Source organism: Thermobia domestica, chromosome 17 (genome assembly GCF_964235325.1).
Source record: "Thermobia domestica chromosome 17, izTheDome1.hap1.1, whole genome shotgun sequence".
In the NCBI taxonomy this organism is placed as follows: domain Eukaryota; kingdom Metazoa; phylum Arthropoda; class Insecta; order Zygentoma; family Lepismatidae; genus Thermobia; species Thermobia domestica.
Window position 1 is genome coordinate 75,666,317 of NC_137470.1, and position 21,838 is coordinate 75,688,154.

The 21,838-nt window shown below is 37.0% G+C and overlaps 1 protein-coding gene across 1 annotated transcript in view; it reads right to left on the reverse strand.

Annotated features, from left to right (window-relative positions):
* asp (microtubule assembly factor abnormal spindle) overlaps nucleotides 1-21,346 on the reverse strand; it is a 121,068-nt gene extending 99,722 nt beyond the window's left edge. The window contains exons 1-2 of the mRNA XM_081743503.1: nucleotides 21,162-21,346; nucleotides 11,959-12,020 (exon numbers count right to left, since the gene is read on the reverse strand). Of these exons, the coding sequence (XP_081599629.1) occupies nucleotides 11,959-12,009 (51 nt within the window). The 5' untranslated portion in view covers nucleotides 12,010-12,020; nucleotides 21,162-21,346. The remainder of the gene's footprint in view (nucleotides 1-11,958; nucleotides 12,021-21,161) is intronic.
* Between the last annotated feature and the right edge of the window lie 492 nt (nucleotides 21,347-21,838).

A 21,838-nucleotide genomic window follows, 5' to 3' on the forward strand; every position in this document is an offset into this window, starting at 1 on the left:
ACTTTTGTTTCAATTTTATTAATATTGATGAGTGACACATTTATATACATATAAGTATATACAGGGTGACCACAAAGTTCCGTAACTCCTTGATAAATGCTGATGTATGTTTTCCCGTTACCCCTAGATAAATGCTACTGTAAGTTTTTCCCGTTACCCCTTTATAAATGCTAATGTAATGTTTTCCATTGTTTCAGATTGTGTGAACGATGGCCAACAGTTCCAGTTACAGTACTGAAGAACGTGTTATTGCAAGTGGTTGGGTGTATGAGAGAAACCACCTGTGATAATGCGCTATGAGGGTTCATAAAGGGCATCATTGCACGAAACCATTACGATACCACTGCCGAACTGGCAGAAGCTGTGGAACAAGCTTTCACTCAAGTTACCCCTGCAAATGCTCCGCAAAATGTCGCACAGAACCTGGAGGCATATTAATCTTTGTCATGAGAATGATGGTCGACAGACTGATACTTTGGACATTTAATGTTTCGTGTCTCAATAAAACTTCTCGAAAGCATTATTGTTCATGTCATTCAGTTCTTTCCGTGTAGTTATTTACGTACTTTTAGTGGTTTATGTTACTTATTTTCAGCGGTAACGGGACTTTGTGGCACCCTGTATATACACCTTGAACATTTCCTATCAAAGATTTCCAGTGATGACACTTCCTTAATGCAATTATCATTCGATTTGTTCTAATGAAGTGTTCTAGTAGGAAAGGATTTACGAAAATTTAGTATAAGGTACTTTATTGATAGTTTTGTTTTCAAGTAAAACTGATACTAGTTCATCGAAACAGTACCACCAGTTCATATGAGCAAGTTATGAGAACAATGTTGTCAATTTGTAATAATTTCCAGGAAAAAAAATCCAATATTATTCAAAATTTATTTTCAATGAACGGCCCATGTTCGTAATCTTTTCGTTTCTTATGGAGATTATCCTCATTATCGAGTGTCAATTATACAAACTGTTCGGACGGCTTCATAGGTTATTTTGTCCTAGAGTGTACAATTGTACAATTCGACACGTCAATACTCATTTTCTAATATGTCCTTTCGGCATAAAAACTGAAAAAACATAAAACTATATAGACAGTGAATTTTCTGCTTTAGTCTTTACACAGAAAACTAACTTTTTCTAAAATGAATACCTGGGATTGATATAAAGTAACTCGTGAGAAATCAACATCGATTTTACTTCGCAGAAACGAAGAAAATGAAATGAATTATTACAGTATCACGTCTGACGATTATCTCCTTTAGGCTAAGGCAGACGATTATCAAGGCTAGTGAATGATGGAAAAATTGGTGGAATGGGTGAGAGGGAACGGGAGTATATAGAGACACGATGCTGTCCACAATACTTGGTCGGAGATCGAACCACGGACCTCACGCACCACAAGAAAGCGCTCTACCACTGAGTCACCATGCCCCCACGGAGAAACTAAGATAAAGCTATATTTCTGCATTGCACCAGGTGGGCGAAACACAGCCTGTCTCCAGAAATCAATATTGCCAATTACCGGTGTTTGGACTAAACCATTTCTACATCAATCGTATACAGATATTTAGTGATTTATTAACACCTTTCAAGAACCTGAGTCGGAAACATTATGAAAGACCAGTAGGAAATTAGGTCTCAGAAATTCAGTAGATTGACAAGCAGCACAGTGTTGTTAAAACTATATGGATTATGTTTGTTATATTCATCATACATTACTATGCTGATATTTAGTGAGTCGTAGTTATATATATAAAAAAAAAAAAAAATAAAAAAAAAAATGCAAAATCACTGGCAACACCTGACTTTCCCGAATCGTAAAAGACCGCATTTGAAGTTATCAGGAAAGAAGGAAACAAAGACAGTGTAAGAAGTGCTTCCACCTTTCTGTAGAAGCAAGGTTTCGGTTGTCCTCTTAATATAATATAATAGATTTGGATGTGCGTGTTAAAATAATCACTTATGAAGCATCTTTTGTTACGATGATTACATTTCTCGTCAAACTCAAAGGAATGTTGAGCATAAATGTTTTAAAATGATTGCATTCGTTAGAGAATCATTAAACATTAGAATATACTTATTCCGGATCATTAACTGACCTACACACAAGTCGTCATAAGTTGGAGTTAGAATAACTTGTATCAAATACCGAAGTGTTCATCGGCTTTGTGGGATTAGTCTAGAATCGCTTATTTGATCATATTTAAGAGCATCTTCTTAGCACTTTTCCAACCACCTCCGCGAAAGCTAGATATTAAATATTGTAATATCCCACATGGTTGTGTTTACGAACAACCAACATGTGTTTATATTTACTAACATCAACCATGTGCGCCTTACTACAAATTACTGTAGCTGCACACACAGGAACAACATTATTGGTCATGTGATGAAGGAAGAACAGCGCCACAGCCTCAACTAAAGCACCTATATAACAGAGGATTTCGGCGACAAGCATCAATGCGACTGGTCATCCCCTCCTCTAGCTTGCATGGAGCTCTAGGAGATACCTATTCCAAAGCTTCTAGTTTGCCTCGAAACTCTAAGCTTCCTCTCTTCTCACTCAGCTTGCTCGGAGCTTTGTTCGTTCATCTAATCTCAGTCATCTAGCTTGCTTCGGAGTTCTGTAACTTTTAACCTCCTTTTCTGATTGCGTGGAGCATTGGGGATCCTAAATCCACTCCATCTAACTTGCTTCGGAGTTCTGTAGAGATCCTTCCCTAGGCTGTTCGGAACTTGAATCACCTCTCTTTACCCAGTATAGAGAATTTACATTATAGTGATTTGTAATATACTGTTTATAGTGAACTTTGTAATAAAAGCCGGTAGCGGGAAAAACTATCCCGGACTGTAATTTGCCATACCTATTCCTGCACAAGCAGAACTTGACAATATTTATTGAAGCAAAATCATTAATGGTGAGGAAAACCTAAAATACAAGTCTTAGTAATAAATGTGATCATAAAGGAATGTGTATCATGTGCTTTACTCCAGGTTATAAAAGCCTTGTGTAACTACAAACTTCGTGAGAAGAGGTATCAACAAATGTCTACAAACAAAAGTAAAATTTCTTCCTTTTTATTGAGTGCAAGTTTCCCGATCTCACTGACTCAAACCGCTATTGTGAAAGATATTTAATCTTCTTGAGAGAAAATTGCTTAAGCCTCTTTGCGTCAGACTTCTTAAACTGTGAAATTGTATTAATGAGTTACATTTTGAGTTGTCGATTAACGACCGAGATCAAAGCTCCCGACCTAGAGACAATAACTCAGTTGATGCGATTTTCATGTTCGTTGGGCTCATTAATCATGATTTTCAGGGACTAGAGGCTTATATCTATTATAATTTGGCGCCAGTGAATACCGAGGGTTACAATCAGGGTTGACAAAAGCCATGGCTGCTTTTAAAAAAATAGAAACACGGTTTCTTGGTTTAAACTAGTTTTTTTTTTTTTCTATTTTTGGTTTAAATAATTTGCTCCATGTACGAGGGAGGATGAAATGAAAACCTTAAAAGTTTATTATAAATTTCAATTGTTGTGCTATTGCTTTGAAAGTTGGCAATTTTGTTTCTAACAGCACTCTCTTTCTTCAGTAGGTGGCAGAAGAGTCTAGTCAAACAAGCGCCAGCACAGGAGCAGTTTCAAGATGACCGCCCCACTCTCCACATGCACCGCATTAGAACAGCGTTCGGTGATCCGGTGTTTGAGTAGTGAAGGTGTGAAACCAATTTAAATTCATCGCAGGATGGCAGCAAAGTATTGTGATTCGTGTTTGTCCCTGCAGCAAATTTATGAGTGGTGTAGGAAGTTTAAAATTGGCGTAACCTCTGTGGAGAATGCTCCTAGACCGGGACAGGCTCACCGCATAGTGACCGACAACATTGCGCTAGTGAAACAGCTTGTAAAGGACAACAGGCGTATTACCCTGGAAGAAATCGCAACAATAATGAAGATTAGCTTTGGTTCAGCTCAACACATTGTGCATAATTTTCTGCATTTCAATAAGGTATCAGCAAGATGGGTCCCACGTCAGTTGACTGCTGAATTGAAAGATCGTCGCGTCGACGCTTCTGAAGAACTTTTGCATCGTTTCAACGCCGAGGGTGGTGCATTTCTGGACAGGATTGTTACAGGCGATGAGACCTGGGTTCACTGTCATCAACCAGAAACCAAGAAAGCGAGCAAGGAATGGCGGCATAGCTCTTCGCAAAAAAAAAAAAAAAAAAAAAAAAAAAAAAAAAAAAAAAAAAAAAAAAAAAAAAAAAAAATCCGCACTCAACCATCAGCAGGAAAGGTCATGCTCACTCTCTTCGCCCTGTAGTCAGGCGTAAACGGCGAGGATTTTTGTTCTTAAGAGTACTCCTACAGCATGACAACGCCCGACCGCATACTGCCCGTTTGACCGTTGAGATTATCGATGACATCAAATTTGAGTGTCCTATTCATCCACCCTATTCACCAGACCTTGCCCCCAGTGACTCATTTGTTTGGACCACTCAAAGAACCGATGGGCGGCAAACATTTCAATAGTGATGAAGAGGTGAAAAATGCGGTGCACGAGTGGCTACAATCTCGATCAAAAGAATTCTTCCACCGAAGTATCCATGCACTTCCGAAACGGTGGAATACTTGCATTGAACGTCACGGGGACTACGTTGAAAAATAAAAGGCAAGATTTCCTTTTCATTGTTACATTCTAACATTTATTGCACTTTTAAGGTTTTCATTTGATCCTCCCTCGTATTTATATTACATATGGACAGAAATAAGTTTGTTTCGCCTTGTTGTTATGCAACAACAGAGTTGCACTGGAAGGGGTCACATAAACTTTAAGAAGTCCTGTCGGTAAATTTCTTAAATCGGAAAAATCCCGTTCCTACTTTAAATGCAAACTGCTTTGCAAGTAAAACTGTAAGGTCAACGTATCAAAATAAGTACGCTAAAACTGAGGTATTAACTTTTTAATTTAGTATGTAGATATCATTGAATAAAATCAAAACAAAGTTCAATCCAAGCTAATGTTGGAAGCTACGTAGCCAGTCGATAAGTTTTGTCAATTTCTATCAATATATTTAAGCACCCTTGATTTCTTTATAATACAACAGGCATTCAAGGCAAGCAGAAATATACAATTTGATTGAGTTTCGTATGTTTAGGCTTAACATCCTTATGTAATACCAAGGTTATCAAGAAGACGACTTTCGCTTAAAGTGACATCCGAACCGCTGTTTACAGTTGAAAGAAGGGTTATGGTTCGACCGAGAATTGAACATGGGGTGCCTTGATTAAAAGGTGAAAAGTAGATAAAACTAATGTAGATGGTTTCATATATTGAAACATCACCATGAAGTTCACATGATTCGCACTTTTCGTTTATGTTTAAACAGGTTTAAACCAGCCAACCCTGGTCACAATATTCAAACAAAAATTTTCGTTTTAAACGAGAACATACGCCTATTAAGTTTCAAAGTGAGACTTTGAAACTCTGTAAGTCAGTCTATAATTATTTCCTAAGGGAATAAATCTTCCATGCGCTTGAACACAGGCTGAGAAACTCACTATCTCCCAGAGCTAATACAAGATTAAAAACGTGAGCCCTACCCGCTAGAACTCTCAGATGGGAGATCATGAATCTCTTAGATTTGAACCACCGTTAAATATTACAAATCGAAATAATATAAACATGTATCCCAGCTACTCTAATAAAAACATGTGTCTATAGAACCAACTATAGTATTTTTAGAATTTACACGGGTAAATTTAACCACCAAAACCGTAATTCTCAAATATTTACCGTACTAGCTTGCCTCTGCAAATTGCCAGAAGATATCTGAAGCCAGAACATTGGAAATAAAGCATTAAAGACACTAAGCTGGTGATGCCGGTGGTAAGTTTAGTAATAGAGAATTTGCTCAGGAAGCGAAAGATCAAGTTTTGACTCGCCAATACGACAAACTCATGCCTTTTGATTATTCGAACATCTGTTCCACATTTACTAGTGTTGACGCGTTCCATCTCAATTCAGGCAGGTCAAGTAAAAAACGTACCGGTGAAGTAATGGATTTTGGTATTCATATTTTTGTGAGTTCCTTGTGGAAAATTAAGAAACCTGTATTTTAATATTTTCTAGAAAAAAAATTCTTCTACTGAGATATTACCTCCTCCAGTTCATTGTCGGTAATTGCTGAAGACCATAAAGTAGTATCTTGTACTACTTTTGACGAAGCACATCTCAGCAACAAATCAACATAAAGAAGTAATTCTTTTTTGCCTAATTGTGTGTAGTTTGTGATGTCAGAAGGTTATTCCCATGTCTTGTATACAGGGTGTCCAAAAATTGTGGCAACTTTAGAAAAAATTTCGAAAATTACACGATTTCGGGATTTTTTCCCTCTTTTCCGTAACAATATGTATTTGTTGTTTACAACTTTGAGTAGGCGTGGCTAGGCTCTTTAACGCAAAAATACTTTAAAGAGGTTGTGACTTATTTTAGTAGTAACAACAACGAAAAGTTGGTCGTTTTCGCAAAGTACGCCATATTTGGATGCCATTTCCTTAGAAAACGTATTTTCAAAAAATATAATTTTTCAGTATAAATGAGTTATGTATGTGTTCTAAAGGCTCACCAAGTCTTATGTTCGACCACGCACTGGTTTAGATTTTATGGGTAAAAGTTTCCTCCGAAAAAATTGTGTTCACGAGGCAAGTCGCGGGATATTGAAATTTGACGGAAGAAGATGCTTCGGTCGCCGATAATTCATTTCTCACCTTTGCGAAGTTCGCAGAACATGCGCTGATACAGTACATTAGTTACCATCGTTAAATTATATTGATTGAAAAACAGAAAAGGACAACATTGATTCGCAAAATGAGATCGACTATGAACACTGCTGTACAGTCGAAATCTATGTTACCCATCCAGTAATAACGCAATGGAACAATTTGTGTATAATGGAATAATATGCTAGCATGCTCACAAACGTTTATATGCAAATATAAATACTTACCACTAGTATGTCCTCCCTGAAAAGGGACGTATGGTTTCCTCGGTATCAAAAACAGTTATTTTGTGTGACCTTCCTATGCTGCCTACCGGTACAGGTGTATTAACGACTTTTAAAATGTTTGTTAGTGGGATACAACATGTATTTTCTTCCTTCATATGCTCAGCGGGAAATCTATAACCTCCACAAGGCCCATGCGGTAACAAACATGACAGTTACATCACGAAACTCATGGTTTACCGTTAAACTTCTGCCACCCACCATTCATTGTCATAAAGACAAGTAACAAAGCAACCAGACTTAATATCATTTAACTGCACAAAGACATCCCAACATACTTTGACCCAATGTTCCCTGGTTCGTGAAGATCATGATTGATTGTACGAGATAAGTACATTTTGTCGTCCTGGGAAAGCAACGATAACATCTGTGAATACTTATAATAGGACGAACCTTTTAGCAAGCCGACATTTTCTGTTTTCGAAAATCTTCCACATCCGAACTCCGTATTAATATAATTTTAATCAAAGGTACACGCATGTCCAAAATTATTGTCGCATGTCTATAAATATGTTGTTGTAGGAATATAATTTGATAACGAATTCGCCCGGTATTTCTTATAATGTTAGTATGTGTATAATCGGCAAAGACATGTATGTGGCAAATTTCATGTCCAAAGAGCAAATAAATAAGAACAACAAAACGAGTATAAAACTTTCTTGGCCATTTAGCAACATTTTGTTTTACTCATTCTAATTTTCGTATTTATAATTGTTTTCCTATGAAATTTACCACAAATACACATTTCCCGATTATACACATAGTATCAGTATTAAAAGTACTCTGCAAAATTATCAAATTATATTCTTACAAGAAGACAGTTATAGATATGCGACAATCATTTTGGACATGAGTGTACATAATCTTGCACAGTTAAGGCAAAATCTTGTGCATTCTTGATCACTTCAGTAGCGCTTTTGCTGAGATTGTGATGTGTAGCAAAATGTTTTACAAGTCCCCCAATGCCATCAAACGGTCCTTTTCCATGTCCAGCTGCCGTGAAAAGCCATTGTTTAAATTTATACGAGTGATTTCTCAGTTCCTGAAACTGAAATAGGTTCTTGAAGTGGGCTAGCTGCTCCATCGGACTCAATTGTCAACTTCATTATTTCTGCTTGTCTTGCCAATTTAACGTGATCCTCAATTTTTTTCATAGCGTATATAGCATGGACAGTGTCATGTACTTTATCATCTCTAACAACAGCGTAGGATCGGGTTTCATTGCCAATGTATGTAACTGAGGTGAAAATTGAGATTTGATTGGATTGCCAATAGTAACTTTGTATTTCCTCAGGCAGTATTAGAGACCGATTTCCTGCAAAATCAACGTGCATTACTAAATAACTACCATCGTCACGCACCTTAAGTTTTTCAGTAGCTACAGCTTTCCTTTGAATTTCCTTCACTTCCCTATGCACAAGAACTTGCAGAACTGTGACTGCACCAATGTACGCGACGAAACTTTGCAGAGAGACGGTTTTCGTTATAAGATCATTGTTTTCCCAAACTGCATAAGAAACCTCTTCTATTAGGTATTCTTCCAATTCCAAAGAAGCTATGTGTATTCCTTCTATATGAGGGCAATCGGCACATTCTTGTAGCTTGCAACCTTGACTGTCAATTGAGCATACCACAAGTGAAAAGAGCTCCTGGAACACTTCTTTACTAGTTTTTTTTTTTTTTTTTTTCAGATTATTTAAAGCAAAAGTCTCTATATGGTTGGAGTATAACCCATTTCGGCCGCAGGCTATAAAATTTTGAGTGGCTCATTTTCAATTCTGGATTTCTCTTCTAAAGACTTTATATATTTCCTTAATTGACCGTGTTAGGTATCGCTTAACTTTGTTTGTCTTAATACTATCTTCTACTACAGTGACAACATCGCTTTTGTTTGGGCTTTGACGGGAGCAGTCAAATTCGTCAAATAGATAATACTTCAAAGCTCTTTCAACTGTGTTCTCATCAATTGGATGGCCACAGTATGGGTCAGGATTTCTGTAAATTCCTTTGTTTTTTATTACTGTTCTTGACTTATCAATTAAGTATTTTGTCACGAAAGGGAAAAACTCTAGTGATTTTGACCTGGAAATGGAAGTTGGTATTATCGTAGCCAATCGTACCTTTTCATTGTAAGATGTTGCGCTAAAGCGTTTATTGATATTTCCTTCCCATGCTACACATGCAGAACACTTAACGGGACTGATTGGTGTGGTTTTAGTTGGTGTAAGGTCGACGTCGTACACTGAACTTACTGTTTTCGCTACAACATTTTAAAATTCTTGAGAAAGTTCACGAATTTTTTTTTTTTTGACGCATGACATTCGTTGGTGACCTTTGAGACTTATCGTTGGCACAAGGGGACTAGTGTCTATTTCCATTACTCGTGCGGCCAAATTTAAAGGATGTGTGAGACCTGCAGGATCTCCATACCTCTGCTCATCAGTACCAGGTGACATTGCCGTGAGAGTACTAGGCTGCATATTTGGTGTGGATGGTTCGGGAAGGTTTTCTCTTGCACATAGATAATACTCAACATACCGCGAACACAAAGTATCAGCTTCCGAAATAAGGAGGATGACAGCGTTGAATTACACTAACCAGTCCTAACTCGCCAACAGAACGAAATTTTCTTGACTTTGGTTGATAAATCACTTTTTTTGTGCCGTTTTGCATAGTCCGCACACTTTACACGGTATCCTGTAAACGTGCTCATTATGAAGAGTTATGATAAAAATAGGACCGGTTAACGGCTTAAAAACGATTGTCTAAATACATATATTTGTGAAAGTATACAAGCTATTCAGTCACTTCCAGAAGGCCAAGAACGTCCAAATATATTTCTTTTCAAGATTTACCTGTAAATTCTTCCTCGATAAAACTATTAACCACGAAGAACTGAAAATTACACAATCATATACACGAGAAAAACTGAAATCATAATTCTACAAAGCACTATGTCAACAACTTTGTGTACATGCTGTGTCCTAGCCACACTGTACATGTTTACAATATGTTCTCACGATCACGTAAATTAATGAAAATTCCAGTCTTAGTTTAAATTTTAAGAGCCCGTATAGTCGAAAACACACGTTCTTCAAAATGCGAACCTTAAGAACGTATTCAGTTAACATTCGAAAGCACTACAAAAATTACGATGACAAGTGAATGAGCACTTGGAAAAATGAAATCTTTGAGTTTTACGTCCCACGGTTATGCCGGTTAGGCTAAAGGAGACGGTGATGATGAGTAATGAATGAAATGGTGGAATGAAGAAAGTGGGAGGAAACGGGAGAACCCCGAGAAAACCCACGCACACGGTATGAGCACTTGGAATATAGTAACAACAATAATAACTTCATAGCACGAAGCCCTGAAGACCTTAAACCGGCCAGACAGCTTTTCGCATGGGTGAGACGTGGTCCCCGCCTCGGTTTCCACGGTTGTATAACCTGGCTTTCCAAACCAGAGTCCGCTACCTTTCTACTCAGATAGCTGCCCAGTTGACCTTACGATGCAGGGTCAACACCGAAATTTTTGAGCACCCGGGAATCCAACCCGGCACTGCTCGCACTGAAAGCAAGCGCGTTACCGACTTGATCACGCAGTATAATAATAATCGTTATCGTCATTATTATTATTATTATTGTTATTATTTTATTTATGACCTTTCAGCATAGGACAGTTTCAAGGTATCATCCCGGCATTCGACTGGTGTAGATAACGATAATTGGAAAATATGTAGAGTTGGAAACTTGGGTTCGAATACGTGGCCTCCTGGATAAGAACTCTCTACCTCTTCCTCCTACTGGAAATAGCAATTTGTTACCATATTATTATTATTATTATTAGGAAGAGAAGGAGGAGGAGGATTTATTGATTTTGAGTTTAGCGCCCGTTCAGCACCGAAGCTATATGAAACGTGGACCTACTGATTAACGTGGAATCCGAACTACATGAGCTCCCGCCGGGAATCGAAACCAGATCTCCCCATAGGCGCGTACGATAACCGCTTAGCCATGAAGGAGCTCGAGGAGGAGGAGGAGGAAGGGACGAGATTAAACATGGTAACTAATATATCAGCACATGTTCTGCGAACTTAGGAAAGGTGAGAAATGAATTATCGGTGACCGCATCATCATCTTCCGTCAAATTTCAATATCCCGCGACTTGCCTCGTGAACACAATTTTTCGGAGCACATAAGACTTGGTGAGCCTTTAGAACACATACATAGCTCATTTATACTGAAAAATTATATTTTTTGAAAATACGTTTTCTAAGAAAATGGCGTCCAAATATGGCGGACTTTGCAAAAAAGACCAACATTTTGTTGTTGTTACTGCTAAAATAACAGTCACAACCTCTTTAAAGTATTTTTGCGTTAAAGAACCTAGTCATGCCTACTCTACAACAAATATATATTATTACGGAAAAAATTCCGAAATCGCGTAATTTTCGAAATTTTTTCTAAAGTTGCCACAATTTTTGGACACACTGTATACAAGACATGGGAGTAATTTTCTGACAACGCAAACTACGCACAATTATCTAGTAGACAAAAAAAAAAAAAAAAAAAATACTTCTTTATGTTAATTTGTTGCTGAGATATGCTTCGTCAAAAGTAGTACAGAATACTACTTTTTGGTCTTCAGCAATTACAGACAATGAACTTACGGAAACCATATCTCAGTCGAAAAATTTTTTTCGAGAAAATAAAAAAATACGGGTTTCTTAATTTTCACAAGGAATTCATAAAAAAAAATAATTACCAAAATCCATGACTTGACCGGTACATGCCCTGCCTGAATTGAGATGGAACGCGTCTGCTACTACAAAAATTCAAATGTTTGTAAAGAAATATTAGCGACCACAGAAATGAAATAACATACCTCAAAGAGAACTCCATGTTTCTTCAGCATTTTATCACGAAACCTGGACATGATTTACCTCTCTGTAATAAGAACAAAGAATATTATTACCACGCCATACACACAGAACAGGGTTTGCCCAAGTTGGCCCAGCCCGAAAAAACCCGGTGGGTTCTTTCGGGTTGGACCCACCTAAAAAAGACACTTTAAAACACACCTGGGTTTTTGACTTATTTGCTAGTATATTATTGGTACAACTAAGGTGATCACATTGTAAGTGATTTTTATCAGATTTTAGACTTTCCTTGGGCGAATTAGAGGCTTTCAAGTTAAGGTATACAACAACATTCAACATAAGACCTTTATAAAGCTCTAAATACACTAAATGATTTTTTTTTTTTAAACTTACCTTAACTTGAAATAGTTATAAAACAAATTAATGTATGGATTATGCTTATAGCCTTTTGAAGTAAAATAAGCAATTTTGTACTTTAGAAAATATTTTCCGTGAATAGCGTGCTCGTCGACTCGGCGACACCGAGGGACGTTATCACTCATACGTTTGACGGGTTTAAGGTCATAGGTGCCGGTACTAATAGTACATATGTAAATACATTAGTAAACCTATCAGTATTATTTCTTACCTTTGATGTAAAACACAGTTTAATTCAGTCATTTGTTTCTACTCTTCGAATAAGCATTCCGTAGAATCAACACCAGCAATAGCGTAAAAATTCTTGTCAAATTTAAGAAGCTTAATGCTCGGGGTTCCGAAGACTAGGTGACGCTTACTATTTCAAGTGCTGAGTTCAAATTTCCGTACTAGTGGAATTTCTGATGTACACGCCGTGAAATTCCCGAATTAAACGCAGAAGGATCGGAAATGAATACTTCAACAATAAAACTATCTACAGGTATTTTACGCTTAAGCCTGCCATACGTGCCGTAAAAACAGGACAGTCCCGTTTTTGGGCCCCGTTTCCCGCGTCCCCGTAAATTTAATCGGGACAAGGAGATGTCGCGTATTTTAGCTCCGTTCCATTTCTGCTATCAATATCAGCTTATTCGAAAAGTGAAAAACAAAAATTTTTGACATTGGCTGGGAATCCTGTAATTAGGGAATGAACAGTACGCTGTTGCATGTAATAGTTTCGAGCAAGTTATAACACCACCCTGTTCGATTTGATAGCGAGCGAAATTTGCAATGCTACTTTTTCCATTGCAGGTGTTGGGAACTCGGATACTCTCCGGAACATACATACATATACATATATATATATATATATATACATACATTATATATATATATATATATATATATACATACATTATATATATATATATATATATATATATATATATATATATATATATATATATATATATATATATATATATATATATATATATATATATATATATATATATATATATATATATATATATATATATATATATATATATATAATGGCTTTGAGTGTTTCTACATTTACAAACACAGGACTAACCCTTTCTTCAGCAACACATTAGATAAGTTAACAAGAATTATAATCATTTTCAGAGGCTAGGGGCACAGAATTGTGCTTTGGTCCAGGTCTTAGAAAAATGTAAATCTGTTCCTGACAATTACACACGACACAGGGAGAAAAACCAGCTTTTCATGAGATTAAACTCACGAACGTAATTTTGGCAAATGCAGCCATGTAAATATTGCAAACACGCGAAGAATATTGAAGATAGATTGCACCACTGATTTAAATAATTTGCATATTGTTTTCCTGTAAAGCATTTTTATAGCACATCTTAAGTTTTTAGGCATCTTCAGTCTATACAATTAATTGCAGAGTACGAAGAGAGAGAAGCAGCTGCTGCTTAGTGAACTTTCGCCTATTATATTCTTGAAAAATAAATAAATAAATAAAATTAAATAAAATGAAATCTTTTACTTTTAGTCTCACGGTTATGCCTGCTATGCTCAAGGCGACAGTGATTATGATAAATGACGGAATGAAGAAAGTGGGAGAAAACGTGAGAAAACCCACGCACAAGGTGTTTGTCCACAACAAAGCTCACTTGGCGCGAGCTGGGATCGAACTAGGGACCCCATGCACCAGAGGTGAACGCTCTACCACTGAGCCACAGCGGCCTATTATACTTTTGTTCATAATCAGACTAGTTCAATTCAGTGTGTTGGAAAGTTGAGGGGGGGATCTGAGGAGTCCCGTATTCTCATGGAGAAAATATGGCAGGTTTATTTACGCTGGAAGATGTTAATTTCATGTAAGACATTTTGAAACATTTATTTATTTCATACAACATGAATTGTATCTTTGTTTTAAATTAATAGACCCCTTTTGGTATTTATATTTGGCGAACGTCAGTCAGGCTTCCGGATGACTTTTTATCTACATTTGTTCGTTTGTCTGCCGAGCTCCTTTATGGCTAAGTGGTTAGTGTACGCGTCTTCGGCGTGGGTGACCCGGGTTTGCTTCCCGGAGGGAGCTCATGTAGTTCGGATTCCACTTTAATCAGTAGGTCCCGTCTGATATAGCCTCACTGCTGAAAAGGACGTTAAACACAAAATCAACTCAACTTGTTTGCCTCTACCACACACACTACAGGGTACAATTTTCGGCCTTTTAAGTTAAAATTTTCAGAGTACAAGCACGAGACACACTAAATTTCCTGTATAGATTTTGGCGGCATACCAACGTAAAATGCCAAAATGGCGGCCATCTTTTCAAAACAGCGAGAATCTACGCTACGAAGCGCAATTTTCAGTCTTTTAAGTTGAAATTTTGACGGTGGAGAACAAGATATGCTAAATTTGCTGTATAGATTTTCTCGGTGATCGAATGTAAAATTTCAAATTGGCGGCCATTTTTTCAAAACGGTGGTGAGTAGAAAATTGTTGCAAGTTGTGACAATGACAATCTTGAAATATAAATTACATTTTAACACTTTTACCCCAAAGACATTGAAATATTTCGAAAAATCCCGATTAAACCCGAAAAAACCCATGTGGGCCCAGGTGGGTTGGGCTTTTTCAAACATCCATTTGTATTGATACGCCCTTTTAACTTTTAAATAAATAGATAAAAACTACTGAAATTTTGTACGATTCAAATGTAGACATTGGGACATTGACACAATCCACGATACGAGCAGGTTAATAGTGTTGCTACCCGACATTTTCCCCCTAAAAGGCACTATGTTAAAATACTTCGTTACATAAGAACAACTATTCTATGCGGATGAAGAACTGGAGTGAGTATTGAAAAGTTCACTATAATTGTTTATCAATGTGACTTTCTTCAACATCTGCAGAGTTCGGTTTTACAGATTATTCAAAAGAGAATAATTCACATAAATCTATATACCACGAAAGCTACGTGGAAGAAAGAAAAAAGTGCTCGTTCATCATTTTTGGGTCACCTAACAACATAAGGGAAAAGGGGTTAACTGGCCCGTATAAAAATTTACAGAGAAATTAATTCAGTGGGAAATAGATGAACAGTTTCATATTCATATTTAACATTGTACTGATGATGTGAGAGAAAAAGTACTTTGCAACACTTAACATTTGTAAAGCACTAATTTTGTACGGAAATATTTGCAATTAGCAGTTCAGAATATGCCATATAAATTAAACAGGAATAATTCTAGGCAAGGCAAATAATTCTAAAATAACTAATAATACAAGGTTGGAAACAGGTTCATGTAAGGCCTATTCCGGGGCCAACATCTGTGGAAGATTAACCGAGTAAAGTACCGCAGAGTAGGTCCAGGAATATCGAGCGTAACAGAAAGTACGTGCTACTTCATTTTACAGGGGCATAAATGTATTCATGAAATGTGAACCTCACGCAACAGGAAATGCATTAGTACTTCCTAAGGGAGGAGTTGCAAGCAAGTGTTTCCTTTAGGCAATTCATTCATTATTTCGAGTCAATGATTCGTTTGAATTTGTTCGAGTTGGGATCGAACCAAGGTCCCCATGCACCAGAGGTGAACGCTCTACCACTGTGCCACCTTGGCCCTTAAGACTGAAAGTGAAAGTATGTAGTATTCTGAGGCATGCAGCTGAATAGTAATCGTCCATAGAATCTTTTAGGTATGTAGTTATATTTTCAATATATATTTTTTAATCTTTACATATAGTAGTAGTACAAGTGTTGGAGAAAGGGGGCTTCCCCCTCAAGTGAATAAAATATTATGCGTTACTTCACTTGCTTTTGCTACATGAATTCCCACATAATGGCTAGTTTTAGGATTCTACGAATTGTTTTCTAGATCTTTGTGTAATTCGGAAAAATGTTGTTCCTTATGTAGTATTTTCGTTTATTATTGTAAACATTGAACATGTGAATTATTGATTAATTTAAGACTATTCTAAGAGTGGAAATTAGGAATTTTTCATTACTTTAAAAAGCAATATTTAAAATAATTAGTGAAAGAATGACAGCAAGAATAACCATAATTCCTAACCAGATTCCGTTTCGGAGGAACTGGTTTCTCGGAACATTTAAGAAACTATCCCGAGAAATCACTTCTTTTGAATCGGAATCATTGAACAAATGAAAAATGAATGAATTGCCTAAAAGAAAAATTTGCTGAGTCGCACACATGGGTGCAGATTCACTTTAGGAAGGCCGAATATTAAACATGAATCACCTCATGCTGGGTGGCTACTAAAAGGCATGAATGATATCTAACCGGCTCTGAGCGGTAGCGCATTCGCCGGGAGCTCGCATGTCAGCGATGGTGAGTATGCGCGCAAACTACGTATGATAACACAACTAACTTACCTTCCACTGAACTTTTCCCTAATCCTTTCCTATGCAACTTCTCATTATCAATCTCTTTCTTTCATTTCACGTCTCAGTTTACACATCAACTAATTCATACTACTTGTAACCATATGCTTGTCGCATTTCCCCATATATTACACTTCAGTAACTCTCACTCTTGCAAAAAGTCAATTACAACCTAGGAATATGACGAATTGAAGATTAGGAATTCCTTGAAACCCTAATGAATTATTTCCCACGCAAGGTAATTCAAATTGCCGTTTTAATTATCTTTCACATTTGGGGGCATGTTAAAAAGGAGGAGGCCAAAAGTACACGTAAAACTCAATGAAAAGAAATATAAGAAGAAATTTCCACAGGTGATAGAATTAAACACAAATTAATACACTTGTACCACTATTTTAGGTTCACAAGTGTAAAACCATTACAAGTTGACGGATAATATAAGTGGGTGTATGAAAGATGACTGTAATAGATAGTACTTTCCACCGGTGGTGTACTTCTGCACAGAATCTATTTTGTATTTACATGTGAAGCGCTACTAGTATGGAACAAAGACAAGTGCTATTGAAACTCTAATCATCGTAAGAACCCGCTCAATTATACTATCGTCGAAATGCGTATACCCACTGTCACTGACGCACCTGTCTTTTCGGGGAGAGCATCTTGCTACAGCTCGGGCACCGCAGCTTTGCTCTAACCCGAATTATTTCGATACCATTCGTACATTTCAGTGCCTACTTAGCACAGCTTGATTTGTGTTACCTGCACAGTAGTTTTTGTCATACATTCAGACGCCGTATTTATACGCATATCAGAATTGCAAGTATTTGACAATTAATTCTGATGGTCCCCTTAAATTTCACCTATGTCAAATGAGATATGCTCATGTCGCCCAGAGAAAATCATTTACCACACGTAAATCTGCACGAGAAATAGAAGATTTACAGGAGAAATGAGCTGATGCATAGGAAATATTGATTTGTGTCTCATTTAAGAATGGAATAGAAGTACAAATGGAAATGAAAAATTTATAATGTGGTAGATACTATACAGAGTGGCCTAGCCAAAAGTAGGTATACAATGCCGTACTGAACGGTCATTACATTTTAAATCATTTACTTGCTATCTATACAGGTATTCACTTAGTTTCCTCATTATTTGTTCTTAATTACTTTTCACTCGTTCCTGAGGCATGGAACAGACCGAAGCAAATAAATGCTTTATCTTAATAAATTAAAATGTCATACTTGATATATGATGGTCTGTATACCTACATTTAAGGCCACCCTATATGTAACAACTGTAAGCGCACAAACTGGCCCACTTCAACTAAACTAGGCCGTACATTACTACAGGCAATTCACTGAAACGAGTTTGACACTTCTTGGACACATTAACAATACACTCCCACACACTTACAAGTGGAAACTTTAACTTTGTATTAGATGTTCTCACATTTTATGCATCCTACATATATTCAAGATCCACATACATTAGACTTTCTATAAGTTTCTCTTACGAAATCATAATTCATATTTATTCTCTAAATATTACAAAACCGTGCCCATAAACGAGGATAGCACCCTAAGTCTCAAGACCCTGAATCTACTTCGTGGCACACACAAATACCACAATGCTGTCAATATTTATTGTACGGATCTCACCATAAATGAAGGAAGAAAAAAAATTACGTCCCACGCTTACGCCGGATAGGCTAAAGGAGACTGTGATGATGAGGAATGGATGAAACGGTGGAATGAAGGAAGTGGGAGGAAGCAGAACTCCGAGAAACCCCACGAGCACGGTATTCGTCACCACAAATCCACACGGCGCGATCTAAGCACCGAAGGTGAACGCCCTAAAATTGAGCCAACGCGTCACCCATACATAAATAAATTTAACATACAATAGACCTTTGTATGTGTACAGATTTGCTTAAGGGTGCTTTCAGGGTAAGTACACGATAAGAAGTATTACGGAAAAAACACTAACCAACTTCTTCAAGGCGGTCAATAAAGAGTACGAACGTTACTAAAACGAGTCAGAGCAGGGGCACAGTACAGACGCCGAGCGGCAGCCAGAGGGTGCGTTGGTAACGAGCAGGCGCGGCAACGAAAATGGGCATACATATAAATGAGGTTAGCGCAAAACACTGTATATGGCATAAAAGTTCACAGTGTCAAATTCTGTATTTGTAAGTCGTTAGAGGTAAAATCATAAAATGTATCACTGTTTGCATAATTTTGTTCCAAAGTATCATTGTATATTACTAACAAATATCACAATTATGCGGGTCCCATAACTCTTGAACATTCCTATAGTTGCGTGTCATAAGCTGGCACATTGACTGGATTCACACGAGCAGAATGTTATACCAAATAGAAAATTTATAGGTAAAGTACGATGTGAAACATTTTTTGTCACGGAATGAGTGTTAATATAAGTAGTTACTGTCAGTGCACATCATATTGAAATGAATTTTGAGTAACAGTAAAAGTATGTTTAGCAGAAGGGGTCCAGCTCTTTTCTCGAAAAAATGTTACAATTCTGGTAACTTCTGTTCACATTTGGTTCGTTGGGTCAGGTTAGTTTAGTTTAGGTTAGGTTAGGTTAGTTTAGTTTCTTATATTAGTGTAGGGGCCCCGCAATTTGCAAAAAATGATAGAATCTCGCTTATTTCTACTAATATTAGGTTAGTTTGTAATAGGTTAGGTTATATTTGTTACGTCATGTTACGTGTAAGTACTTGCATCATTCATTTCTCCTGTAAATTTTGTGTAATTTACGTACTTCTGCACCCCTTGTACTAAACATACTCCGCGCTTTTTAGCGGCTACCTGGCACAAGTTGGTTCATGTTTTATGTACTGTAGTTTTCATGCCATAAGTCCACAGTAAGTTTATACTGATCCCTCCTGAAGTCAATCTGCAAGTAGTAATAGAGATCCTCATTTAGTGCACGCTCTGCTAAAGGAAATAGAAAGCCTGAAAACGGGAGGGTCTAGAACATTGGTCCCATTATATAGGATAGTAGCTAAGTTGGTTCCTTTCTGTATCAAAATTTAATATTAAATTCATACAGTATTGCCGAGCGAGCGTTAGCAAGTGAAGGCGGGTTAGAGCACCGCAGGGCACGTTGTTTTCTGTCTTTATTACAGCTAAAGGTCCATGTTCCGTTAAGGGGGTCCAAAGCTACACTGGACCCCCTTGAGCTAACCTAACCTAACCTGACCTAAGCTAACCTAACCTGATCTAACCTAATATAACGTCATATTATGTAATCAAACGAAAATCAATAGAAAGAAGTGGTGTCAAAGACACTGGACCCCTTTAACGGAACATTGACCCAGCTAAATTGGAAGGGGGACCTGTGTTCTAGAACCTTGCCCCTGAAAATGTAAGATATGTGTCAAAATTTGGTAGAATCGTTTGCTCGATTAAATATTAACTTCATATACTTTACTTCGCTTTAGTTTCTATACTGTGGTTACTAGTTACCTTTTGGGCGAATCCGTGCATAGCAGGTTAGATTTTCATTAACGTATTTTTTACGTAGATGGGCATCCCATAGGTAAGAACACACCGAAATTTTGATTTACACACTAGTCCATTGGGTATTTATCCCGAAGTTGTGAGTCCGCTTTCACCACGTTTTCTCGCTGTTATCTCCTTTCCACACTTTCTCCAATTAATCATTAGGTTCATTAATCCGTGCTTTTCACAAACTTTTAAAAGATTTTTCTCGTTATCAACGTATTGCTTCACCAATGTTAAAACTGTTAGTTCATTTCCCTTGTACATTCGCCATGTTGATAACATAAATGCTAGTTTCATTTCCACTATGCAATTAATCGGTTACCTTGCGCCAAGTAGTTCCCTCCGTTCGCCGTATAGTTCCATGTTTGTAGCCGCTTATATATAACAAATAAACACACTTTTCGAGACTCATATATTATCAAGCACACAAACGATCAAATTATCCATATGTTTCCTGTAAAGTTTAAAAAATTTTGCTGGAAACGGACGCCCAACTTCGGAACTTAACGCGTCCATTGAAATATTACAAATTTGGTTTGTAAATATGTCGACCCGTACTGTAAATCTGCACCCATTATGTAACCTATCTCAGTAATGTAATGCAACGTTATTTCTAAACTCTGTGGCTAACACCTGTGGAACGTAAGTTAAGACGCCTCTGCCGGTAAGGCACACTTAGGATTAGATATGGCGCTTCCAAAAACTACAATAGCACCAAGAATTAATTCTTCATCTACTACAAGTTACCCTCTTAAATCATGTCTATACTCGACTATTTGAATGTATTCGAGTCTCGATATTATGCAGAAGGAATAACTTGAACCAGCCAAACAGTACAAATATATTTGTTTTTAGGAGAATGCATTTTACTTACCTTTATTTTATAACATACTAAATTCTAAAAAGCCTTAAAGTTTGAGTCTCAAAGTAAAATTAACCACTGCAACATCAGTTTCTCGAATTTAGAACTGAATACAGCTTGATTACACAGTTGACTGTCTATTTGAATTTTTGAGCAAATTACTCTTTAAGTGTGACCAGAACATTTATTCTCGACAGTGTTGCCAAGCGGTGCAAGCAGAGTGCATTCAGATAAATGTCATCACTGTCTCGTACGTAGCCCCTAAGTAGACCGCAGAATAAGGCCGGCCTCCATTGCATCCGAATGCGACTGCGAATTCATGTGCCTCTACTACATCCGAAGTTTTGTGAATGCGAATCAAGTTGCAATGTTTTGTCAAACCTTCAATGTGATATATTTTTGCTTTAAAATTCATATCTTAAAGTTTTCAGAGCAATAATAATAATAATAATAATAATAATAATAATAATAATAATAATAATAATAATAATAATAAATTTCATTTGTGTGCAAAATAGAGTGAATGTCGCTCCTGTTATTATTATGCTTCTGTGGTAACCGCTATTTTCACTTTAAAATAAATTAAGTAAATAAAATTTGAGATTGCAAAATCAACCAACTTTCTATGAAAATTTTCTCCAGGAGTAAAAAAATCCATTTTTGCTGTTTCACACATGTTAGTGAATAAT